At 38.3% G+C, this 19987-nt stretch overlaps 2 protein-coding genes across 3 annotated transcripts in view; one reads left to right on the top strand and one right to left on the bottom strand.

Annotated features, from left to right (window-relative positions):
* LOC125276086 (serine/threonine-protein phosphatase 6 regulatory ankyrin repeat subunit A-like) overlaps positions 1 to 3446 on the top strand; it is a 35604-nt gene extending 32158 nt beyond the window's left edge. For both annotated transcript variants that reach the window (XM_048203508.1, XM_048203506.1), the window contains exons 26-28: positions 1105 to 1187; positions 1285 to 1376; positions 2466 to 3446. In XM_048203508.1, coding sequence (XP_048059465.1) covers positions 1105 to 1187; positions 1285 to 1376; positions 2466 to 2755 — 465 coding nt within the window. In that variant the 3' untranslated portion in view covers positions 2756 to 3446. The remainder of the gene's footprint in view (positions 1 to 1104; positions 1188 to 1284; positions 1377 to 2465) is intronic.
* Positions 3447 to 4568: 1122 nt separating this feature from the next.
* On the bottom strand, positions 4569 to 8995 carry LOC125276131 (biotinidase-like). The gene is made up of 3 exons (XM_048203616.1): positions 8743 to 8995; positions 6022 to 6171; positions 4569 to 5922 (listed from the first exon to the last, which is right to left on the bottom strand). The coding sequence occupies exons 1-3, from the start codon at positions 8953 to 8955 to the stop codon at positions 4711 to 4713; spliced, it is 1575 nt and encodes a 524-aa protein (XP_048059573.1). The 5' UTR covers positions 8956 to 8995; the 3' UTR covers positions 4569 to 4710.
* Positions 8996 to 19987: the final 10992 nt, after the last annotated feature.

The raw sequence follows: 19987 nt of genomic DNA, 5'->3' as shown, positions 1-19987 counted from the left end.
AACCGTCTCCATTGACTTTGTATTGTGTGAGGCTGCCTTCTTGTCTTTTCTGACTCATTACAAAAAACAGAACAATGCCTAAAGCTGCTGTGTGACAAGGTGTACAGCTAACAAGCTAAAAAACCCAGAACTAAGTTTTTATAAGCTGTCGACCCCAAAAAAACGAATGTTTAAGGACACAAAAGTGGATACAGGCAGTGAGACAGAGCGCAACGGGTCATATTACTATAGAAATTCATTGGAGGGGGTCGTAATCGGCGAAAACATATGCTAAACAAACCAACAAAAACAAACCATTCATTATTTTTAACCATGTCAAAGAATTATTTCACCTGTCGCCGATTACGTTCCCTTCCAATGCATTTCGCGGAGGCGTGCCCCCGTTTCTTGACTCCACCCCCACGTCAAACCAGTGCCATAAAGAGATCCTCACAGAAAAGTGCAGCGCAAAGGAAAACCAGGTATCGTGAGCGCACGCTTGACTGAAACGCAGAATAAAATGAGCTTTGCAAATGATTTAGTAGGTCTGAGCATGAAAAATATGTGGCAAAGATAAAATAGGATTGCAGATGTCATTGATTTTTGTAATTGATTATATTTTTATTTTTGCACTACTTTATTTTATTTTGCAATTTATTATTTTTGTTTGCAAAACTTATTTTTTCCGCTCAATTTTTTTTTCCTTTGCAATTCTTTATTTTTGTTTGCAAAACATTTTTTATTGCTCAATTCTTTTTTTTGTGTTTTGCAAAACTTTATTTTTGTGCAAAACTTTAAGGCATTAATTTAACTCCATATATTATTGGCAAATATAGAGTGACGGCTCATATTTATATCCAATTTGTACAAGCAGTGTGTTATGCTGTTATAAATATCTCATCTTGGTTTTTGACCATGTACTATATAACAACAAATGGACCAAATTTCTTATTTTTGCTCAGTTTGGGGCTCTAAAACAAAATGAGGTGTTATTTCCCTCCATATTCTCATTATATCAGACTATCTGAGCCATAAAAGACAGCATGTCTTTTACAGCCTTGCATGCTCTTGTACTTCCTTCTGTGAAATGCAAATCTATTTTCACTTGAATTGTTTGCGCTGTAGGGACATGAAACCAGTGCCTTGTTAATTCTTGAGAAGGTCACGGACAGAAACCTCATCAACTGCACAAACGCAGCGCTGCAGACGTAAGTTCAGTCTCCTCACGCATACAAAAGCTCCCTCCATTTGTTCTCCTCATGATCTCGAGACTAAAGAGAGCTGCTTCTCTCTCTCGTGTCTCAGGCCGCTACACGTTGCCGCTCGTAACGGGCTCACGGTGGTCGTGCAGGAGCTGCTGGGTAAAGGAGCCAGTGTCCTCGCCGTGGATGAAAACGGTGAGCGTTTAAAGCGTTTAAAACCACACCACATTTTTCATCAATGCAGGGTTATTTTAGATAACTAAAACGGTAAAACCATAAAAAATACTTAATAAATCATCAATAAATATTTAATAATTACTTAAATAATTATAAATAAATACCTAAATTCTTCAAAAATACTTAATAAATACTTCATGTTAACTGAAATAAATTAAAATAAAATATTATTTTATTATTTCTCATTTTTGTTTAGTTTAACTTGTAATAAAAAACTAAAACTGAAATAAAAATTAATTAAAAAAAATCTAATAAAAATGACAAAAAACAAAATAAAAATAATAAATATAAAAACAAATTCAAAATATTAATAAAAACTATAATTGCATCTCAGTGGTACTACAATAACACTGCATCAAAGATTTTAAATTGAATCTCACTTTCACTTCATTGAAAAAAAAAAATACATATACAGTATACCATTCAAAAGTTTGGGGGAAAAAAATACTTTTATTTAGTAAGGATGCCTTAAATTCATCAAAAACAACAGTAAATTCAGATTTGCATCACAGGAATAAATTTAAAATGTATTCAAACAGAAAACTGTTCTTTTTAATTGTAACAATATTTCACAATATTACTATTTTCACTGTATTTCTGATTAAATAAATGCATCCTTGGTGAGAAAAAAATCTTTCTGTCCCCAAACTTTTGACCGGAAGTGTGAGGTTATGGGTCAATTACAGGTAAACGGAACTGCTGATAATAATATTTCTGTACAATAAATTTGCATTACACTAGGTGAAAATGGTTTTGAGGTACAAATTCACTGCCGATTTTTGTTTTTCATAGTTCATTTGGATGGACATACAAAACTGTCAAATGTTATCCTTCTAATTTAATCATTACAAGCACAAGTTGTAATTGTTGCCTACATGTTTGTTGTATCTGTTTAATTGAATACACAACATGTTCTATTATAGCTGTATATATGGACATGCTCATATCTCAGTCTCATTTTATTTATAATGCACAATAAAACAACAGTAGTTGACTACGTATATACAAATATACGCTATACAAATAAACATTAATTGTGTTTCCCAGGTTACACTCCAGCTTTGGCTTGTGCCCCGAACAAAGACGTGGCCGACTGTTTGGCGCTGATACTCGCCACCATGATGCCCATCTCCCTCAGCAGTCCCAGCACCATATCGGGCCTCGCGTTTACCACCATTAACCATTACTCCAGCCCATCCAAGACCGTGACCTTTGACCCTTTACCAATGCTGCGGTCCGAGCACGTCTCCTACCGTAAATTCAACAGCCTGGGCCGTGAGGACGGCCTCATCGTCCCCGATGATGAACTCAATGATTCAGACTCAGAAACGTACTGACAACATGCCCCTCAGTGTCTTAAACTATCGCCTCATTGGCCGAATGGTGACTATGCTGATTATTGCCGTCCCTCCGTGACCGGTGAGTCCGAAGTCTCAGGAGAAAGCGGAAAAACAGGAAAATAAGAGCCACAGAAGTGGCCAACACTGCAGTTTGACCAGTCCAGTTCTGTTTCTTCTCTACAGTGTCAACGTTTGAACACTCAAGCATCACTAATACTCATTATTTAAATTCATTTTGTTTTCTGCTCATATTGACAGCTGTGGGACTGTAATTCCCAGCATTCATGTGGAACGTGATGGATTCTTGTAACTGCAGAAACAGGAAAACTAAAGACGTCCGGGACCAAGAGCTGCAGACTTTCCCTCCAGCTTTACTTTTATCCCCGTTTGTGCATGAAGATTGAATTTAGGTTTGCAACATCATGGATTATTTATTATAAAAAAAATTGGAGAGTTTCAGAGTTCAGATTTAACGAGTATTTATTCCTCTGCTGTTGTGAGGAATTACAGCGTTCTTCCTGTTGTGTGTGAAAGAGAGAGATTATGAATAATTTGAATGACTGTGTGTGTGTGATTTATTTTATAAGAGTTCAAAGACAATGAAAAGATCAGGTGTGTGACTTGACCTTTTGGTACATTGTTAATAATTATTAATAATTCTAAATAATAAATCATTTTTGCCATAAGATTCCACAGTGTCTCTTTATTACAGAAACTTGGCAAAATATTTAAAAAAATATTATTTTAACATTATTAATAAATGTTAAAAGAATACATAAGATCATAAATTAATATGCCAAAAAGAAAACATTTTATTCATCCACTCCTATAGTTTTTGAACCCATTCACTGATTGTTTCTTCTTATTTAATATTTGCGTATAATATATTTATTTTCAGGAATCGTTTTACCCCATTTAACGTTCTGCATTATCTATTTTAATATTTATATATTATTTTTTCTTCATTTCAGGAATCTTTTTTTTTTACCCTACATTACATCTATTATTTAAAGTATGTTTTGTAAAAACTAAAATTTATTTTTGTAGGTAATAAATTAAAATGTATTAAAATCAACTCCCCTCCCTCTTGCAGCATCTCTTCTCTGATGATGAGGGCGGGGCAACCTGTCACTCACATGAGATCCACCAATAGCAAACCACAACCATCCAGTCAATTCCCCATGGACAAAATCAAGCCCCGCCCTACATTTGTTCTTGTTTGGAAAGCAGTTTCGCTCAGACATACGTCACAATGGGGATGAAAAGACTTCCCAACTTACGTTTCATACCGTCTTTAACCACAGCTAGTCTTTTCAGCTGTGCGCTTTGATCACGTGATTGTTTTAAAAGTTAATTCAACTCAAAAATAAAAGCTCTCATGATTTACTCACGCTGATGTCATTCTTGTGGCAAAGAGGAAGATTTTCAGCCATTAAATGTGGGTCTTTTTCTCACATAAAGCAATTGGATGACATAAGATAACTTGAAATATATCATGAGACTATATCTATAAATTTATTTTGGAATTTTTTATTTCGCTGTCATCCGCTTCCAGTTATTTTTAACTACAAAATAGCTTGTTATGCTGCTTGATATTGAAAACCAGTATTTATTATCATATTATTTAAATGTTTGCCATATAATTATGAACACACTGGTTTATAGTAGAAATAGTTAACGCACTTTGTTATCCTTCTAGTTATTCACCTACAGCATAGCGGCTAATGAATCTCACACATTCCTATTATATAAAGTACTTCCATGTTGCAAAATAAGGTGATAATAGAGCATAAATATTCTTAAAAACATATAAGCTTGGAATGAGGTTTTATTAAAATTATGACAGAATTTTCCATTTTCATTTTTGGGTGAAGAAATGCATTTCAATAAGATGAAATCTAATTTGTGTTATTTGTAGCGCACTATAATTAGTGTCCTATGAAAGTGTAATTTTAATCATTGTCCTTCTCATAGTGTCTCCCGTACAGCACAGCTGTTACGAGTCCGGTGCTCATTCCCGTCCGGCTCATGTAAAAGCGGTTTCCGCTCTCCCAACCAGAATGATCCGGAATATCCAGAGTCATTCCGCTACCCAGAATTCCTGGGAACACGTGACGAGTCATAAAAGTCCCCGTCAGCCTGAAGTCCACTGGCGTATTAGCGTGTTCGGTTTCTTCTCCACAGCTGCTGTGATGTTCACCTGCGCACTTCACAAGAGCACAAACCTCCAGGTAATACGTCCCATGCACCACATGGAGGCCGTTGAAGACGCCTAGAGCGTAAAACTCATGCGTGACGGACCTCCGGAACAGCAGGTGGCAGCAGACGGAGCCACTACAAATGCTAATGTTCCCTTCACTGCCTTGCAAAGGGGCCAAAGTGAAATTATCATACATCATGATGGAGGTAAAGGTTGCAGATGTAACTCCTTGCGCACACTCAGAGTCTTTTTGGCAGTATTTTACACCATCATCTGGGTCAAAGCTACTTGTAGGCCAAACATGCATCTTTTCTGGTTCTTCTGACCTCAGTTTCTCTTTTGGATACCCAGAAAATGGCACCGGTGCTTTGTCTGCTCTGTCCCCAATAAATGATGGATCCAAAACGGGGACTCTACGCACTAGCAATTTCCCAGAATTCCCCTTTGTATCATGATGAATTAGCGAATCCCAGGGCGTGAAGATGCCGCTGCCGGTTATGCCGTACTCAGCGGCTTGGATGTTTGCGGCCAGCAGTGTGATACCCGTTGCATATGAGAATGAGCGCTGAAACTGTACAGCGGCCAGCAGGGGGAGCTGGTTCATCCACGCGGTGGGATACACGATCTGCCGGACGCCCATGTCCTTTATTAGAGTCACCGCTGGGTCACGGAACAGAATGTCGAAGCACGTAAACACCCCGAATCGGCCCGCGAACGGTGTGGTGAACGTGACGTACTCGCACTCCGGTGGAGCGTCAAACGCCGCCTCAAAGTACAAGTTCTGTTTGTGATATCGGGCCACGATGACGCCCTGGTCACTGAACACCACGTTAGTGTTGAACTGGTACTGGCCGTTCGCAGGACAGCGAGGGTCGGCGGTTCGGTTACAGCTCTGACGGGATGGCATGTTTGCCACCACGAAGAGACGGTTCTTTTGAGCCATACAGCTGAGGCTTTGGAGGACCTGAGAAAGAAACAGATAACTTGTTAGAAACTGTGGAAAAACTGGCTCTCATCATGTCAAATGATTCTTTAAAAAGGGTAGTAAATATCAGTTTTATACCTCAGTGTCTGGAAATCTGTGTGGGTCAGCACACGGACTCCATGTGACCTCCTGAGGGTCGGGAACGGTCTCCAGATAACCAGCGATAGAAGCTCTGGTGAAGTTGAACCCATGGATGGCATCTTCTGGAAACACTATGATCTGGGCACCCTATTTGATAAATGATATATAAACGTTAAGAGTCCTATAGAAATCATTTAGGAATGTCTGTGTCTTAAAGAGATAGTTCTTGTGTTACGCATCACGTTTGAGCTTCAGCAAGAACCAGTGAGGTTCATTCTCGTGTTACGCAGCACGTTTGAGCTTCAGCAAGAACCAGTGAGGTTCATTCTCGTGTTACGCAGCACGTTTGAGCTTCAGCAAGAACCAGTGAGGTTCATTCTCGTGTTACGCATCACGTTTGAGCTTCAGCAAGAACCAGTGAGGTTCATTCTCGTGTTACGCATCACGTTTGAGCTTCAGCAAGAACCAGTGAGGTTCATTCTCGTGTTACGCAGCACGTTTGAGCTTCCGCAGGAACCAATGAGGTTCATTCTCGTGCTACGCATCACGTTTGAGCTTCCGCAGGAACCAATGAGGTTCATTCTCGTGTTACGCAGCGCGTTTGAGCTTCCGCAAGAACCAATGAGGTTCATTTTCGTGTTACGCATTACGTTTGAGCTTCCGCAGGAACCAATGAGCTTCATTCTCGTGTTACGCAGCACGTTTGAGCTTCAGCAAGAACCAGTGAGGTTCATTCTCGTGTTACGCAGCACGTTTGAGCTTCCGCAAGAACCAGTGAGGTTCATTCTCGTGTTACGCAGCACGTTTGAGCTTCCGCAGGAACCAATGAGGTTCATTCTCGTGCTACGCATCACGTTTGAGCTTCCGCAGGAACCAATGAGGTTCATTCTCGTGTTACGCAGCGCATTTGAGCTTCCGCAAGAACCAATGAGGTTCATTTTCGTGTTACGCATTACGTTTGAGCTTCCGCAGGAACCAATGAGCTTCATTCTCGTGTTACGCATCACGTTTGAGCTTCAGCAAGAACCAGTGAGGTTCATTCTCGTGTTACGCAGCACGTTTGAGCTTCCGCAGGAACCAATGAGGTTCATTCTCGTGTTACGCAGCACGTTTGAGCTTCCGCAGGAACCAATGAGGTTCATTCTCGTGCTACGCATCACGTTTGAGCTTCCGCAGGAACCAATGAGGTTCATTCTCGTGTTACGCAGCGCGTTTGAGCTTCCGCAAGAACCAATGAGGTTCATTTTCGTGTTACGCATTACGTTTGAGCTTCAGCAAGAACCAGTGAGGTTCATTTTCGTGTTACGCAGCACGTTTGAGCTTCCGCAGGAACCAATGAGGTTCATTCTCGTGCTACGCATCACGTTTGAGCTTCCGCAGGAACCAATGAGGTTCATTCTCGTGTTACGCAGCGCGTTTGAGCTTCAGCAAGAACCAGTGAGGTTCATTCTCGTGTTACGCAGCACGTTTGAGCTTCCGCAGGAACCAATGAGGTTCATTCTCGTGCTTACGCATCACGTTTGAGCTTCCGCAGGAACCAATGAGGTTCATTCTCGTGTTACGCAGCGCGTTTGAGCTTCCGCAAGAACCAATGAGGTTCATTTTCGTGTTACGCATTACGTTTGAGCTTCCGCAGGAACCAATGAGCTTCATTCTCGTGTTACGCATCACGTTTGAGCTTCAGCAAGAACCAGTGAGGTTCATTCTCGTGTTACGCAGCACGTTTGAGCTTCCGCAGGAACCAATGAGGTTCATTCTCGTGTTACGCAGCACGTTTGAGCTTCCGCAGGAACCAATGAGGTTCATTCTCGCGTTACGCAGCACGTTTGAGCTTCAGCAAAAACCAATGAGGTTCATTCTCGTGTTACGCAGCACGTTTGAGCTACTGGAAGAGTTTTGTTCTCGTGCATCAAGCAGTTTCAGTTGAGCTTCTGTTCATGTTCGCAGATCAATGTTTATATCATGTGAATAAAAGTCTAAATTAAATATGTTCATCATATAGAGCAATTGAGTCTCTTTGGACTAAACTGCTCGATTCACATGGATCAGTTTTACGACCTCTTTATGAACTTTTTGAAGACTCGTAGTTGTCTATGGAGGGACGGAAATCTCTCAGATCTCTTTAAAAAGATCTTCATATGTGTTCTGAAGATGAACGAAAGTCTTACGGGTTTGGAACGACATGAGGGTGAGATATTAATGACAGGATTTTTATTTTTGGGTGAACTAACCCCTTGATTGATTCTAGGGTTAGCATTAGTCCTATTGTATCTTGTGTAATCTTTAGTACCAAACTTTCAGAAAATAATCTGAAACAGCAGTTAAAGAACATCCATTTTTATGGTTTAATACAATCCTTTTACATTAGCACCCATTTGTATGCCTACTTTTATGCAAACTAGTATCTCATTCATAGTTGACCTTTAACTTTGCTTCTGAAATGACTGGTAAATAATTGTAGGGTTTTGTTCGGAGGAGACAAGAAGCACGTTCATGTGCAAAGTGTTTGTGAAATAAGCAACCTTTTGACAAAAGTATCTGACAAAGCACTGAGATGTTTATCACTATAAAACTAAATTGTCACATTTTCTGGGACGTAAATATTGCTTCAATTAATACTACGCATAGTTTTACATGTTGTTTAAAATTCTTATTGTATTCCTTTAGTTCGAGTCTTTTGATCATTGTTTCAAGCTCTCACACTATCTGAAAGTGTACCTGCTGTGCTGCCAACACTGCCTGCTCTTCAAACACATGCAGGTTTTGCTTCATGTGCTCCAGGGCGGATCTCCGGTCCAGCGGGACTCTGGGGTTCGAGTTCAGCCGCACGCGGTGCTCGTACACCGCCGCCACATAGGACGGATGATCCGCGGCGAGGATAAGGTGCAGTCCGCTCAAATAGAGCAAAAATTCGACGAACCCGAGCGCCATGAGCAGGGTGAACACGAACTCAAGTGGGTCAGTCTGCCGTGAGCTCAAAAGTGAGTCCAAAAGCTCAGGTTAATCATTACAAAATCTGTCATTGATTTAAGGGGTCGCATTTTCGTGGTTAAAAACAATTTTACATAAACATGATGTGCATTAGTAAACCATCCATAAAGTTATTTTCTAAAGTTAGCTCGCTGCTTATTTACATCTCTTCAGATAATTTACATTAGCATTTTCTTCCAAATATATTTGCATGCATTTGTATAAAAATATTTATAATAAACAATAGCACATTGTTGTTAATGGACTTCCGGGTGACATTACGCCACTCGCAATCCGCGATTCTATTGGTTGGCCTGAGCTCCATCTGCACAGATATGTTCTTTGTTGGTACTACTGCACACCATGGACATAAAAATACATTACTGCCTACTGTTTTTTTTAATATCACGTGGAAAACATATACACACATACATATGTACAATATATGTAAATATATATATATATGTTATTTACATAATATGTCGCTTGCATATTGTTGCGTGTGTTATCCAGATATTGTTATTTAGCAGTTTTTTTTTTTTTTTTTTTTTTTTTTTCAGATTCAATTCCAATTCTTACTTTTGGCATATAATAAGTCAACAAAGATGTTTAACACAACAGCTGATATTACTTCTGGTTCATTAATAGTGTTGCGTGTAATTAATTACTAAGTAAATTATTTAGGCCTACTGTAATCTACTTTTCCCTTGAAAAGTAAAAAAGTTAAGTAAAGGGAATACTCTTAATTTTTCTGTAATTTACAGCTACTACTGATGTAATCGCATTAGACTGTATACAACGATAGTTTTACATAAAACAACAGTGGATATAACATCGAAATGTAATGTTAAAGGTATGTTTTAATGTAACCTTCTCCTTTTACACACTTTGGTCAGTTCAAGAATAATTTATATTGTTTGAAAGAATTAAAAGAACAGTTTCATGTCAATCATTGTTTTGTGCAACTGGTAGAGGTTAGTGATTTAGAAAGTAATAGGCAATCCAATACTTTTCAGAGAGAGAGAGTAATTAGTACAGTAATCTAAATACACTGTTGAAGATGTACTAGTAGCTAGTAATTAATTACTTTTTTAAAGTAACTCACACAGCACTGTTCATTAGTTAGAAATGGATGATGAAGTCGAGCATATTGCATTGTGGGATATAATATCTCGTGCAGTGTGCTCTAGTCTGTTGTGCACTGTACATTATGCCAAATGATGGGATTTCATGCATACAAAATTATTCTGTGTTGATATTAACTTAATGCAAGTGTGTAATATTTGACTGCTTTAGTGCTCAATATCTAAGCAAATTAGAATCAGACGTGACCTCCTCTCTGATGGCTGTTTTGAATCATTGGACACACTGAGGTGCAGTGTGTGTGTGTGTGTGTGTGTGTGTGTGTGTGTGTGTGTGTGTTTAAGTGAAGGAATTTGGCCGGCAGAGTAAAAAAAATTACTGCAAACACTGATCTGAAAAGAGCTGTTTGGGTTTTCTAATATGATGTTAACGTGCAGAGACTGCTGCCGTTTTTTCCTGCATCTTCAGGGTTTGGTATTTGTGTGTGCGTGTGTTTTGAAGTAGACATCCATTGATATGTTTTGCGAGTTGAAGTCAAGACCAGATCCTTTAAGACCCAGACCAGGACTGGACCCTAGAGGATGAGATTCAGACCAATTTTAATGAACTAAAATAAAGACAACGCTGTAAGTGTTGTACAGAGACCATGCAGATCTGTTGTTCAGGAAATAATTGTTATTTTTGGAGATCTGACACCATGAAGCCCAAAATACACTTTGGTTTTGACAGGTACTGTGTAAATTTGGTCACCAAAATAATGCATCAATGTGCACAACCTGATGTATATAAGACTTGAGAATGACAAGCAGGGCTGATAATAATAATAATAATAATAATACATTTTATTTAGAAGCGCCTTTCTGAACACTCAAGGTCACTTTACATAAATAAACAACACACATAAACATTACATGAACATTAAACAATTGGACGATGAGTGCAATCCCTAAGAGTAAGCCAGTTTGAACAGATGAGTTTTAAGTCTCGATTTAAACAGAGGAAGAGAATCAGTATTTCGAATGTCAGGTGGAAGTGCATTCCAGAGTAGGGGAGCAGAGCGACTGAAGGCTCTGCTCCCCATAGTGCTGAGACGAGCAGTGGGCACAGTGAGGTGAATGGAAGAAGAAGATCGAAGTGAACGGGAAGGAGTGGCAATGTCAAGCAAACCAGATAAATACGGTGGGGCAAGGCGATGGATGGCCTTGAAGACATAAAGGAGAATTTTGAAATTGATTCGAAATTTGACCGGAAGCCAGTGAAGTTGTTGAAGAACAGGAGTAATATGGTGAGAAGTGGGGATTTTACTGATAATGCGGGCAGCAGAGTTCTGGACCGGTTGGAGCTTATAGATAGATTTATGAGGGAGACCAAAAAGAAGAGAATTACAGTAATCAATACGGGAGGTGACGAGGCTGTGTACAAGAATCGAGGCGGATTGAACAGTGAGCGGAGGACGAAGACGGTTAATGTTGCGTAGATGAAAATATGCAGAGCGGGTTACATTATTAATGTGAGATTGGAAAGATAAGGAACCGTCCAGTATGACCCCTAAACTTTTGACCTGAGGTGAGGGATGAACTACAGAGGTGCCAATTGATAAAGAAAAACTGTCAACTTTGGATAATGAGTTTTTTGTGCCAATGAGAAGAACTTCAGTTTTGCCACTGTTTACTTGTAAGTAGTTAGATGTAAACCAAGAATTTATTTCTGAAATACAGCATGTGAGAGAGGTGGGTGGAAGTGTAGCATTAGGTTTGCTAGATAGATACAACTGGGTGTCATCTGCATAGCAATGAAAATGAATATTACATTTTCGAAAGATATTGCCAATGGGGAGAAGATAAATAATGAAAAGAAGAGGACCCAATACAGATCCCTGAGGAACACCAGAACAAACCAGAGAGGACTGTGATTGAAAGGATTTTAATTGAATAAACTGAGTGCGGCCTGAGAGATATGAACGGAACCAATGAAGAGGGGTGTGAGTGATACCAATGGAAGAAAGTCTGTTGAGAAGAATGGAGTGAGAGATAGTGTCAAAGGCAGCACTAAGGTCAAGAAGTATAAGAATAGAGAGTAAACCAGAGTCGGCTGCAATGAGAAGATCATTAGTTATTTTAATAAGAGCAGTTTCAGTGCTGTGGCAAGAGCGAAAGCCAGACTGGAATTGTTCATAAAGATAGTTCTGGGATAGATGTGCATGGAGTTGTTCTGCAACAGTTTTTTCAAGAATTTTTGAAATAAAGGGAAGATTGGAAATGGGGCGTAAGTTATTGTAATTGTTAGGGTCTAAGCCAGGTTTTTTAAGAATAAAAAACACATCAAGACACATCAACACATCACATCAACACATCAACACATGATAAACACATCAAGAGGGGTTTAAACTAAATGGCATTTATATTTATACCGGATTCCTCAGCTACCGGAGCAATTCCATGGTGTCTCTCTGCACGATATGGGAATCATCCAGCTAGGCCAGCCATTTTACACTCTTGCACAAGAGTACAGAAGCTTTCCTTATGCTTACAACAAAAAACGAGGGGGAAAAAATACACAAAGTTGGTGCTGAAACAAGTCTAAATGTGTTGTCAGCAGTTTGTTTAAATATGAAGAGGGACTTCAACACCCGAGACTTGGTTTTTCCTCATCTACTTAAGGAGTTTTCCTTGCGGCTTACTCAAGAGACTATTATTTGTCTTAATCTAGTCAGTTAAGATCATTGACTATGGAGACTTGATGAACCATTGTTACAAACAGGTTGTTTTTCAACAATTAATGAACAACCAAAGAACAACATAAAGCTGTGTGTTGGCCTTCAGAAATGTTTCAGGTATGATCGTTCAGCTGATATGCAAACTTTATTGCTTCCAGCAAGTTTCACTTTGTCATAGGAACCAACCTGTGATATGACAATGCCTAATAATGAGACAGAACCTCTTCCAGCTGATATAAAACTACTTTTAAGAAATAAATCTTAAAAAAAAGCTTACTGACTTATGAAAATCTAGAAAATAAGCACCAAAATGATGTGAAAAATTTCCTCACATCAAGGCCTATTGTTTAAATACATAAATAAAAACAACACTGCTGCTTTCAAAATCAAGAATATTAATCTGACCATTTATATTCCCTAATATCCTACTATGAAAGTTCAGTAACTTCAGATTGAAGTGATACAAATTCACTCAAAAATGAAGGTTCCGTCATCATTTATTCGGGTTCCAAACCTGTATGTCTACCCTTCTGTGGAACACAGAAGCGTTTCTCAGCTTTTCTTTTCTATTTTTGTTTTGTATTTGTATTCTTTTGTTGTCAATACAGTGAAAGTCAATGTGATCCAGTGTTCTACAAAATATTTGGTGTTTCACAGAAGAAAAGTTTGGAAGTACATAAGAGTGAGTAATTGAAAACTGAATTTTCATTTTCATGTGAACTACCCTTCAAGAGGAAGAGACTGAGCAAAAAAAAAAAAAAAAATGCATTCCCTTCTATCCTGCAGTAAAAGCACATCTCCGCCTCTTGTGAGGGTGTAATGTGTAACATTCAAATAAAAGCCCGAGATCGACTCTGCCGTTCACATTTACATCCGACAGACGCAGAGAACAATCATCATTGACAAACATCATCTGTGAATCATCTGTGGCAAACTGTAAATATGACTATTTTATATATATGAGTTATGTTTTCTATGCGGTCGTATTAGATGCAGGCAATTTTGGGATGTGTCTTAGTTATAAAATATTAATATATAGAATATGATTTTAAAACCATTTAAAAATCTGTATTAAATCATTTTATTTCATTGTTTGTCTCTTCTAAATAGTGACCTGAATATGGCTTCCAAAACTCAAATACTACTACTGCTGCTAGTGGCTGTAATGATTGCAAGCTATGGTCTAACCAATGCAAACAACACATCAACGACACTAACAACAATACCAACAACGACACAAACAACAACCAAGATCACAATCAACAGCACCGCTGGATCTCTTTCTCCTGTGGGGATGGTGGGTCTGCCTGGTCTTCTGATCTACACGCTCACCTCCGCTGCGCTTCTCAAACTCTTCCAGCTCATCTGATCATCATGATCATCGTCTCCCTCAGTCTGTCACACAGCTAAACCTACGGGATGTGCCTGTGTCTGTACATGTTTTTAGCAGATTGTGTCAATTACTTATTGTTTTGCAGATACTTACTGCTCTGATAAAAATGTATAATAATATAAAAATCAAAATCTATAAAAATGTAGAAAAAAATGTGTATGATCATATATGAAGACTTAAGAATAAAGAAGGAAAAAAACACTTTTGTTGACTGTGCTGATATTTCTAAATGACCTTCCACCTGCAGAATGGTTAAAGACAGGTGTTTACAGGCAAATTATTAAAAAGGGTATGTGTGTGTCGTGAGGAGTGGGCATTTGAGTCATTTTATTAAGGTGAAATAAGGTGGTTTTTATACCAAAATTTTAGATCTCATTGAATTTTCACAATTCTTTATATCCATTTTGATATTGCAGAAAAAAAATATATACTAATATAAGTTACTTATTGAAGACAATTAAATAATCAGTACTAAAATAAGAACAAAGAAACTAATTATAGGACAAATAAATGCATCGGATCAAATGTACAAATCAAAATAAAGAGTGCTTTCAGTTTTTCAGGTAGGTCTATAACAGAAGATTACTAAATCGACTAATCAAATGTAAAATTAAAAACTGCATAGTCCACACTGTATAAATTAAATATACATTGATTATTATTAAAGCTACAGAAGATGTGTAGTCAAGAGCACTGGTGTCCTGATTTAAAGTTTGATTACAACCTTTGTTAAAAAAGTATTATACCACAGGGCTGTTGAATGCTTGATTCGGATTAGTTGATGAATCTTGTAAGATGTGCAATTATTGTTCATTAAACGCACAGAAGTAGTTCCAGGTCTGTTAACCGCATTACAGGATTACATCACTTTGATAAAATATTTCATTTATTTCATAGGCCCTTACAGCCTACAACAGCAAAAGAACCACAATGACATTGACAAAGCAAATAAATATGCATTTCCTTGTTTTCCCTACTAAATTACCTTTTGTTATCTATGGAAATTGTGCTTTGTTTCTCACTCTCTCTCAGACGCACGGAAACAAGGTGAAAATATATGTATATTTGCTCAAAGTAACTGGCCAGGTTTTTGAAGGTATGGAAATAAAGTGAAAGACAGTTGAGTGCTGGAAGGATGCAAATAAAGACGTCACACTTGGCATTTAATGCTCATGACTGTTATTAACCATAGCCAAGTTACTAGCTAGTAGTGCATCAAATGTACACACACAGTACAAGCACACATTACCACACACTCAACACACAAAATAAATGCTTACTAATAAAAAAAAAAAAGTTTGCAGAACAATACGTAATGGCACATACACACACACTATAAATGATATTCATGGGAATGTGTCTAATAATTGAGCACTTCTGGCCCAAATTCTTTTTTGGGGACTCAAATATTTCCATCACAAGTGACTTTAAATCACTCTAATTAGATTGAGATTTAAAATATGCTATATAGTCTATACTCCTATGCCAATATGCTTCAGGCAGCTCCACATCCCACAATTCAACACAACTGTGACATCACAGGAGATCGCGCTTAAGTTACCCACACCCCACACAACTTTAATGAGTGATACAGTATCTGAATTATTTTAACTGCATACTTGTAGCTATACCTTAAGCTGAATGTTTTTTCACACCGTTAGTTTGTTTTTGTTTGTGTAATGTTATATATTTTCTCCAGCAGCCCAAGCATCCCTAGCATTTCTCTCTAGAATTATGACAATTAGGAAATTATGACTTTGTACTGTTTTATAGTAGAGTTGTGGGTATTTCTCAACCCCCTCACACATGCATCTATTGTTGCGGTCTCCAATAGTTTGTTGTTGTTGTTGTTGTTGTTCAGTGATTCAATTTATAACACCTTTCATTCATTTCTATGGTCTCTGCAAAGAGTTGTGACTGTTGCACAACTCTGAAAGAAATTCAGTGACATGAAGGCTGTAATGTAATTGGTTATCAAGGCACTTGAAACTTGATGAAACTTGTCACAATGTCAAATGGAGTGTACTTTGAAAGGCTACATTCAACTAAATGCATCAAAACTGAAGTATACAGTACTTTGGCCTTTATATTAGCCATATTAACCTATAAGCTTCATTCCTATTGTGCTCCAAGGACGGCTTTAAAGTGTTAAACAAAATGGAAGCTTAACAAATCCATCTCCCGACTAAGATCATGGAACTTGGCAAACAGCTAATAGTAGTTGATCTTTATGCAAAGTTATTATTTCCAGTAGCAATTTATCTTGATGAACTATGTAAACTACAGGAGAGAGTGGTGCAAGAAAGTAAAAGTACTAATACCACACTTTGAAAATACTCCACTACAACTAAAAGTCTTGTATTCAGAAACTCACATCAGAATAAATAAACCGGCAAATTCACAGATTGTGTTTGGACAATGGACTTCTTTTGCTTGTGTATACATTACGTGCCTGTAGTGCATTAGTGGTTTGTTGGTTCACTGAAGTTTGAATTTGATTAAAGACTCAGTGGCTATTTTGTTACATATTATAATGTATGGTGCGATAATGCAGACATTTTCTGACCATTTAAATAAGATTAGGCGATGGACAAATTATTTATGTCAGCCTTTCCAAACATACACTCCCCAAAAAGGACAAAAACAAAACCAAACAATACAAAAACAAAACAGAAAGACATTCACAGTCATTCACAGCACATTTTACAAAAGCACATGTATCATATCGATCATTGCTCCACATTGAGGCCTTAGAAACGATCCCAGACTTACTAAAAATTTCCCTTTTGTATCGTTCTAGATATTGAGTATTCAAAGGTCATAAATTGAACTCATTCAGTAAATTCAGCTGTTTTTGTGTTCTTCCCATAGTTTCACAATAAAGTTCTTGCTGCAATAATGAAGCCTGTCAGTATTAATCAAAAATGTGCTTTGCTGACACCCTGTGGTAGAAGTGTTTATCACCAAGAAGACATAAGTATGAGGTTATATTTGTTAAAGGGTCAGTTCACCCAAAAAAATGAAAATGATGTCATTAATGACTCACCCTCATGTCGTTCCAAAACCCGTAAGACCTTCGTTCATCTTCGGAACACAGTTTAAGATATTTTAGATTTAGTCCGAGAGCTTTCTGTCCCTCCATTGAAAATGTATGTACGGTATACTGTCCATGTCCAGAAAGGTAATAAAAACATCATCAAAGTAGTCCATGTGACATCAGTGGGTTAGTTAGAATTTTTTGAAGCATCGAAAATACATTTTGGTCCAAAAATAACAAAAACTACGACTTTATTCAGCATTGTCTTCTCTTCCGGAATCCTTTCCATTGAATTGATTCCACTGAATTGATTCCATTGAATTGATTCCACTGAATTGATTCCATTGAATTGATTCCATTGAATCCTTTCATCTGTCGGCGTTGGTAATGCAGTTTTATGTCGCCGTGGTTGTTTTTGGCGATTAGGACATCCGCGACATGCACACTTACGCACCATTTTAAAAAATATAGCAATATCAAAATACAAACAATGTAGAATAGCTTGAATACAGCGTGCGTCTCCCTCAGACTGTATACATCAGCAGCATCACTGCGGAGTCGTGAACCACACTCCGGAGCAGAAGGGGGCGGTAATGCACCAATAAGCTGGATGCCAACCGCCGTAAAACAGGAAAGAAGAAGAAGCGGCGTCGTAAATGCGGATTGACAACAGACCTGGAAGAGAAGACAATGCTGAATAAAGTTGTAGTTTTTTTTATTTTTGGACCAAAATGTATTTTCGATGCTTCAAAATGTCGCGGATGTCCTAATCGCCAAAAACAACCACGGCGACGTAAAAGTGCATTACCAACGCCGACAGATGAAAGGATTCAATGGAATCAATTAAATGGAATCAATTCAATGGAAAGGATTCCGGAAGAGAATACAATGCTGAATAAAGTCGTAGTTTTTGTTATTTTTGGACCAAAATGTATTTTCGATGCTTCAACAAATTATAACTGACCCTCTGATGTCACATGGACTACTTTGATGATGTTTTTATTACCTTTCTGGACATGGACAGTATACCGTACATACATTTTCAATGGAGGGACAGAAAGCTCTCGGACTAAATCAAAAATATCTTAAACTGTGTTCCGAAGATGAACGGAGGTCTTACGGGTTTGGAACGACATGAGGGTGAGTCATTTTCATTTTTGGGTGAACTAACCCTTTAAATCCATTCCCCAAGTTTCACCACATTCCTTCCAAAAGGGAACAGCCACACTGCATTCCCATATTGCAGGTAAGAAGGTGATACTGTGTCTTTTCAACATCTTGAGCACTACTAGAAATGTTTGTACTTAATGGCCTAATGCTTTCAAAGGTGTAGTCTGAGACCAATTACAGCCTTTGATGGCTTGTTACCACATCCATCCAATAGCTGCTAGTCCCTATGCTATAGTATCTTCATTTTCTAATTTTTTTTTACAACTGGATTGCACTGAGCTCTCAAATATGACTGTGTCAAATAACATGTAAGAAAATGAGGGCTGGGGCTATAGCCTTAACCTATCCATCTCCTTTCCTTGTAGCTAGCATGGCATTATGACATCTATCTTCACTCTCTACTATTAAAACTAAGCCCTTTAATGAAAGGCTCACTGTTGACAAACAACTAGCTTGCTATAACCAAATCAACCAGATAGCTAGTTTACGGAGACCGGGTTGGCAAAACATCAATAGAACTGCATTACAGGCCTGTCAGTTTTCCATTCTGGGTTCACCTGCTCGCCTGTACATAGTATGCATCATCAGCAAGGTGCACACTAAACTTGGTCCCCCAATACCATCTTATATCATTAGTATTATGTACAAACCTGGTAAAAATCACTGGTGGCAAATGGAGAAAATTCTTGTTTTGTCCACCAGGTGGGCGACATCATGTGTGTGACATGTAAAAACTATACATAACATTGCCTGGTTATTTGGTGATAAATTGCAAAATAAAGTCACTGTATTCTCTGACGAGAGAGGTGACAACGAGAGTGTCACACATCTCTAATGTCATTGATCACGACATCAGTTCACGGCAAGGTAAGTGACGATCGACACGATTGGCTCCTTAGTTAGCAAAGTGTTGTCAGGTTTCACACCCCATAGTGCACTTACAATATGAGATGAAATTTACTTCACGTGCACTGTACGCATACCCTAGTGTACATGTAAAAACTGAAGGGCTTTACACTGAGACCCAGATGCAGATCAAGTATATCCCACAAATGAATATTCTGTCATCATTTACCCTCCCTCATGTTTTATGGTATTTGTCAAAAAGTATCTTTTCTGTTCCATGAAAGACAGTCATATGGGTTTAACTCAACATGAGGGTGAGTAAATGATGACAATTGTCATTTTTGGGTGAATTATTCCTTTAAAGGGGACCTATAAAGCCACAAGATGTACTTTAAATCTTTGGTGTCCCCAGAATGTGTCTGAAGTTTCAGCTCAAAATCCCCCACAGATCATTTATTATAGCTTGTCAAATTTGCCCCTATTTGAGTGTGAGCAAAAACACGCCGTTTTTGTGTGTGTCCCTTTAAATGCAAATGAGCTGCTGCTCCCGGCCCCTTTCCAGAAGAGGGCGGAGCTTTAACAGCTCAACAACAACAAAGCTGGAGAATCTCACGCAGCCAAAATGAGGATTGTCAGTAACGGTGTTCAGCCTTACATTGTTCAAACCGGAGTCGACACTGATGGAGAGACTCAGGAAGAAGTTACAACTTTTAGAATGAAACTGGACGTTTCTAAATGGTTAGTGGAT

This window comes from Megalobrama amblycephala, linkage group LG9, assembly GCF_018812025.1.
Source record: "Megalobrama amblycephala isolate DHTTF-2021 linkage group LG9, ASM1881202v1, whole genome shotgun sequence".
Lineage (NCBI taxonomy): Eukaryota > Metazoa > Chordata > Actinopteri > Cypriniformes > Xenocyprididae > Megalobrama > Megalobrama amblycephala.
This window is presented reverse-complemented; position numbering and strand designations above follow the sequence as displayed.

What these genes read in the sequence shown, in the direction of transcription:
- LOC125276131 (XM_048203616.1), bottom strand. Translation starts at nt 8,955, where the DNA reads ATGGCGCTCGGGTTCGTCGAATTTTTGCTCTATTTGAGCGGACTGCAC. An exon ending in CAGTGTTGGCAGCACAGCAG is followed by an intron (nt 6,172 to 8,742) that starts GTACACTTTCAG and finishes TTTATCAAATAG; the next exon opens with GGTGCCCAGATCATAGTGTT. An exon ending in ACAGATTTCCAGACACTGAG is followed by an intron (nt 5,923 to 6,021) that starts GTATAAAACTGA and finishes TTTCTTTCTCAG; the next exon opens with GTCCTCCAAAGCCTCAGCTG.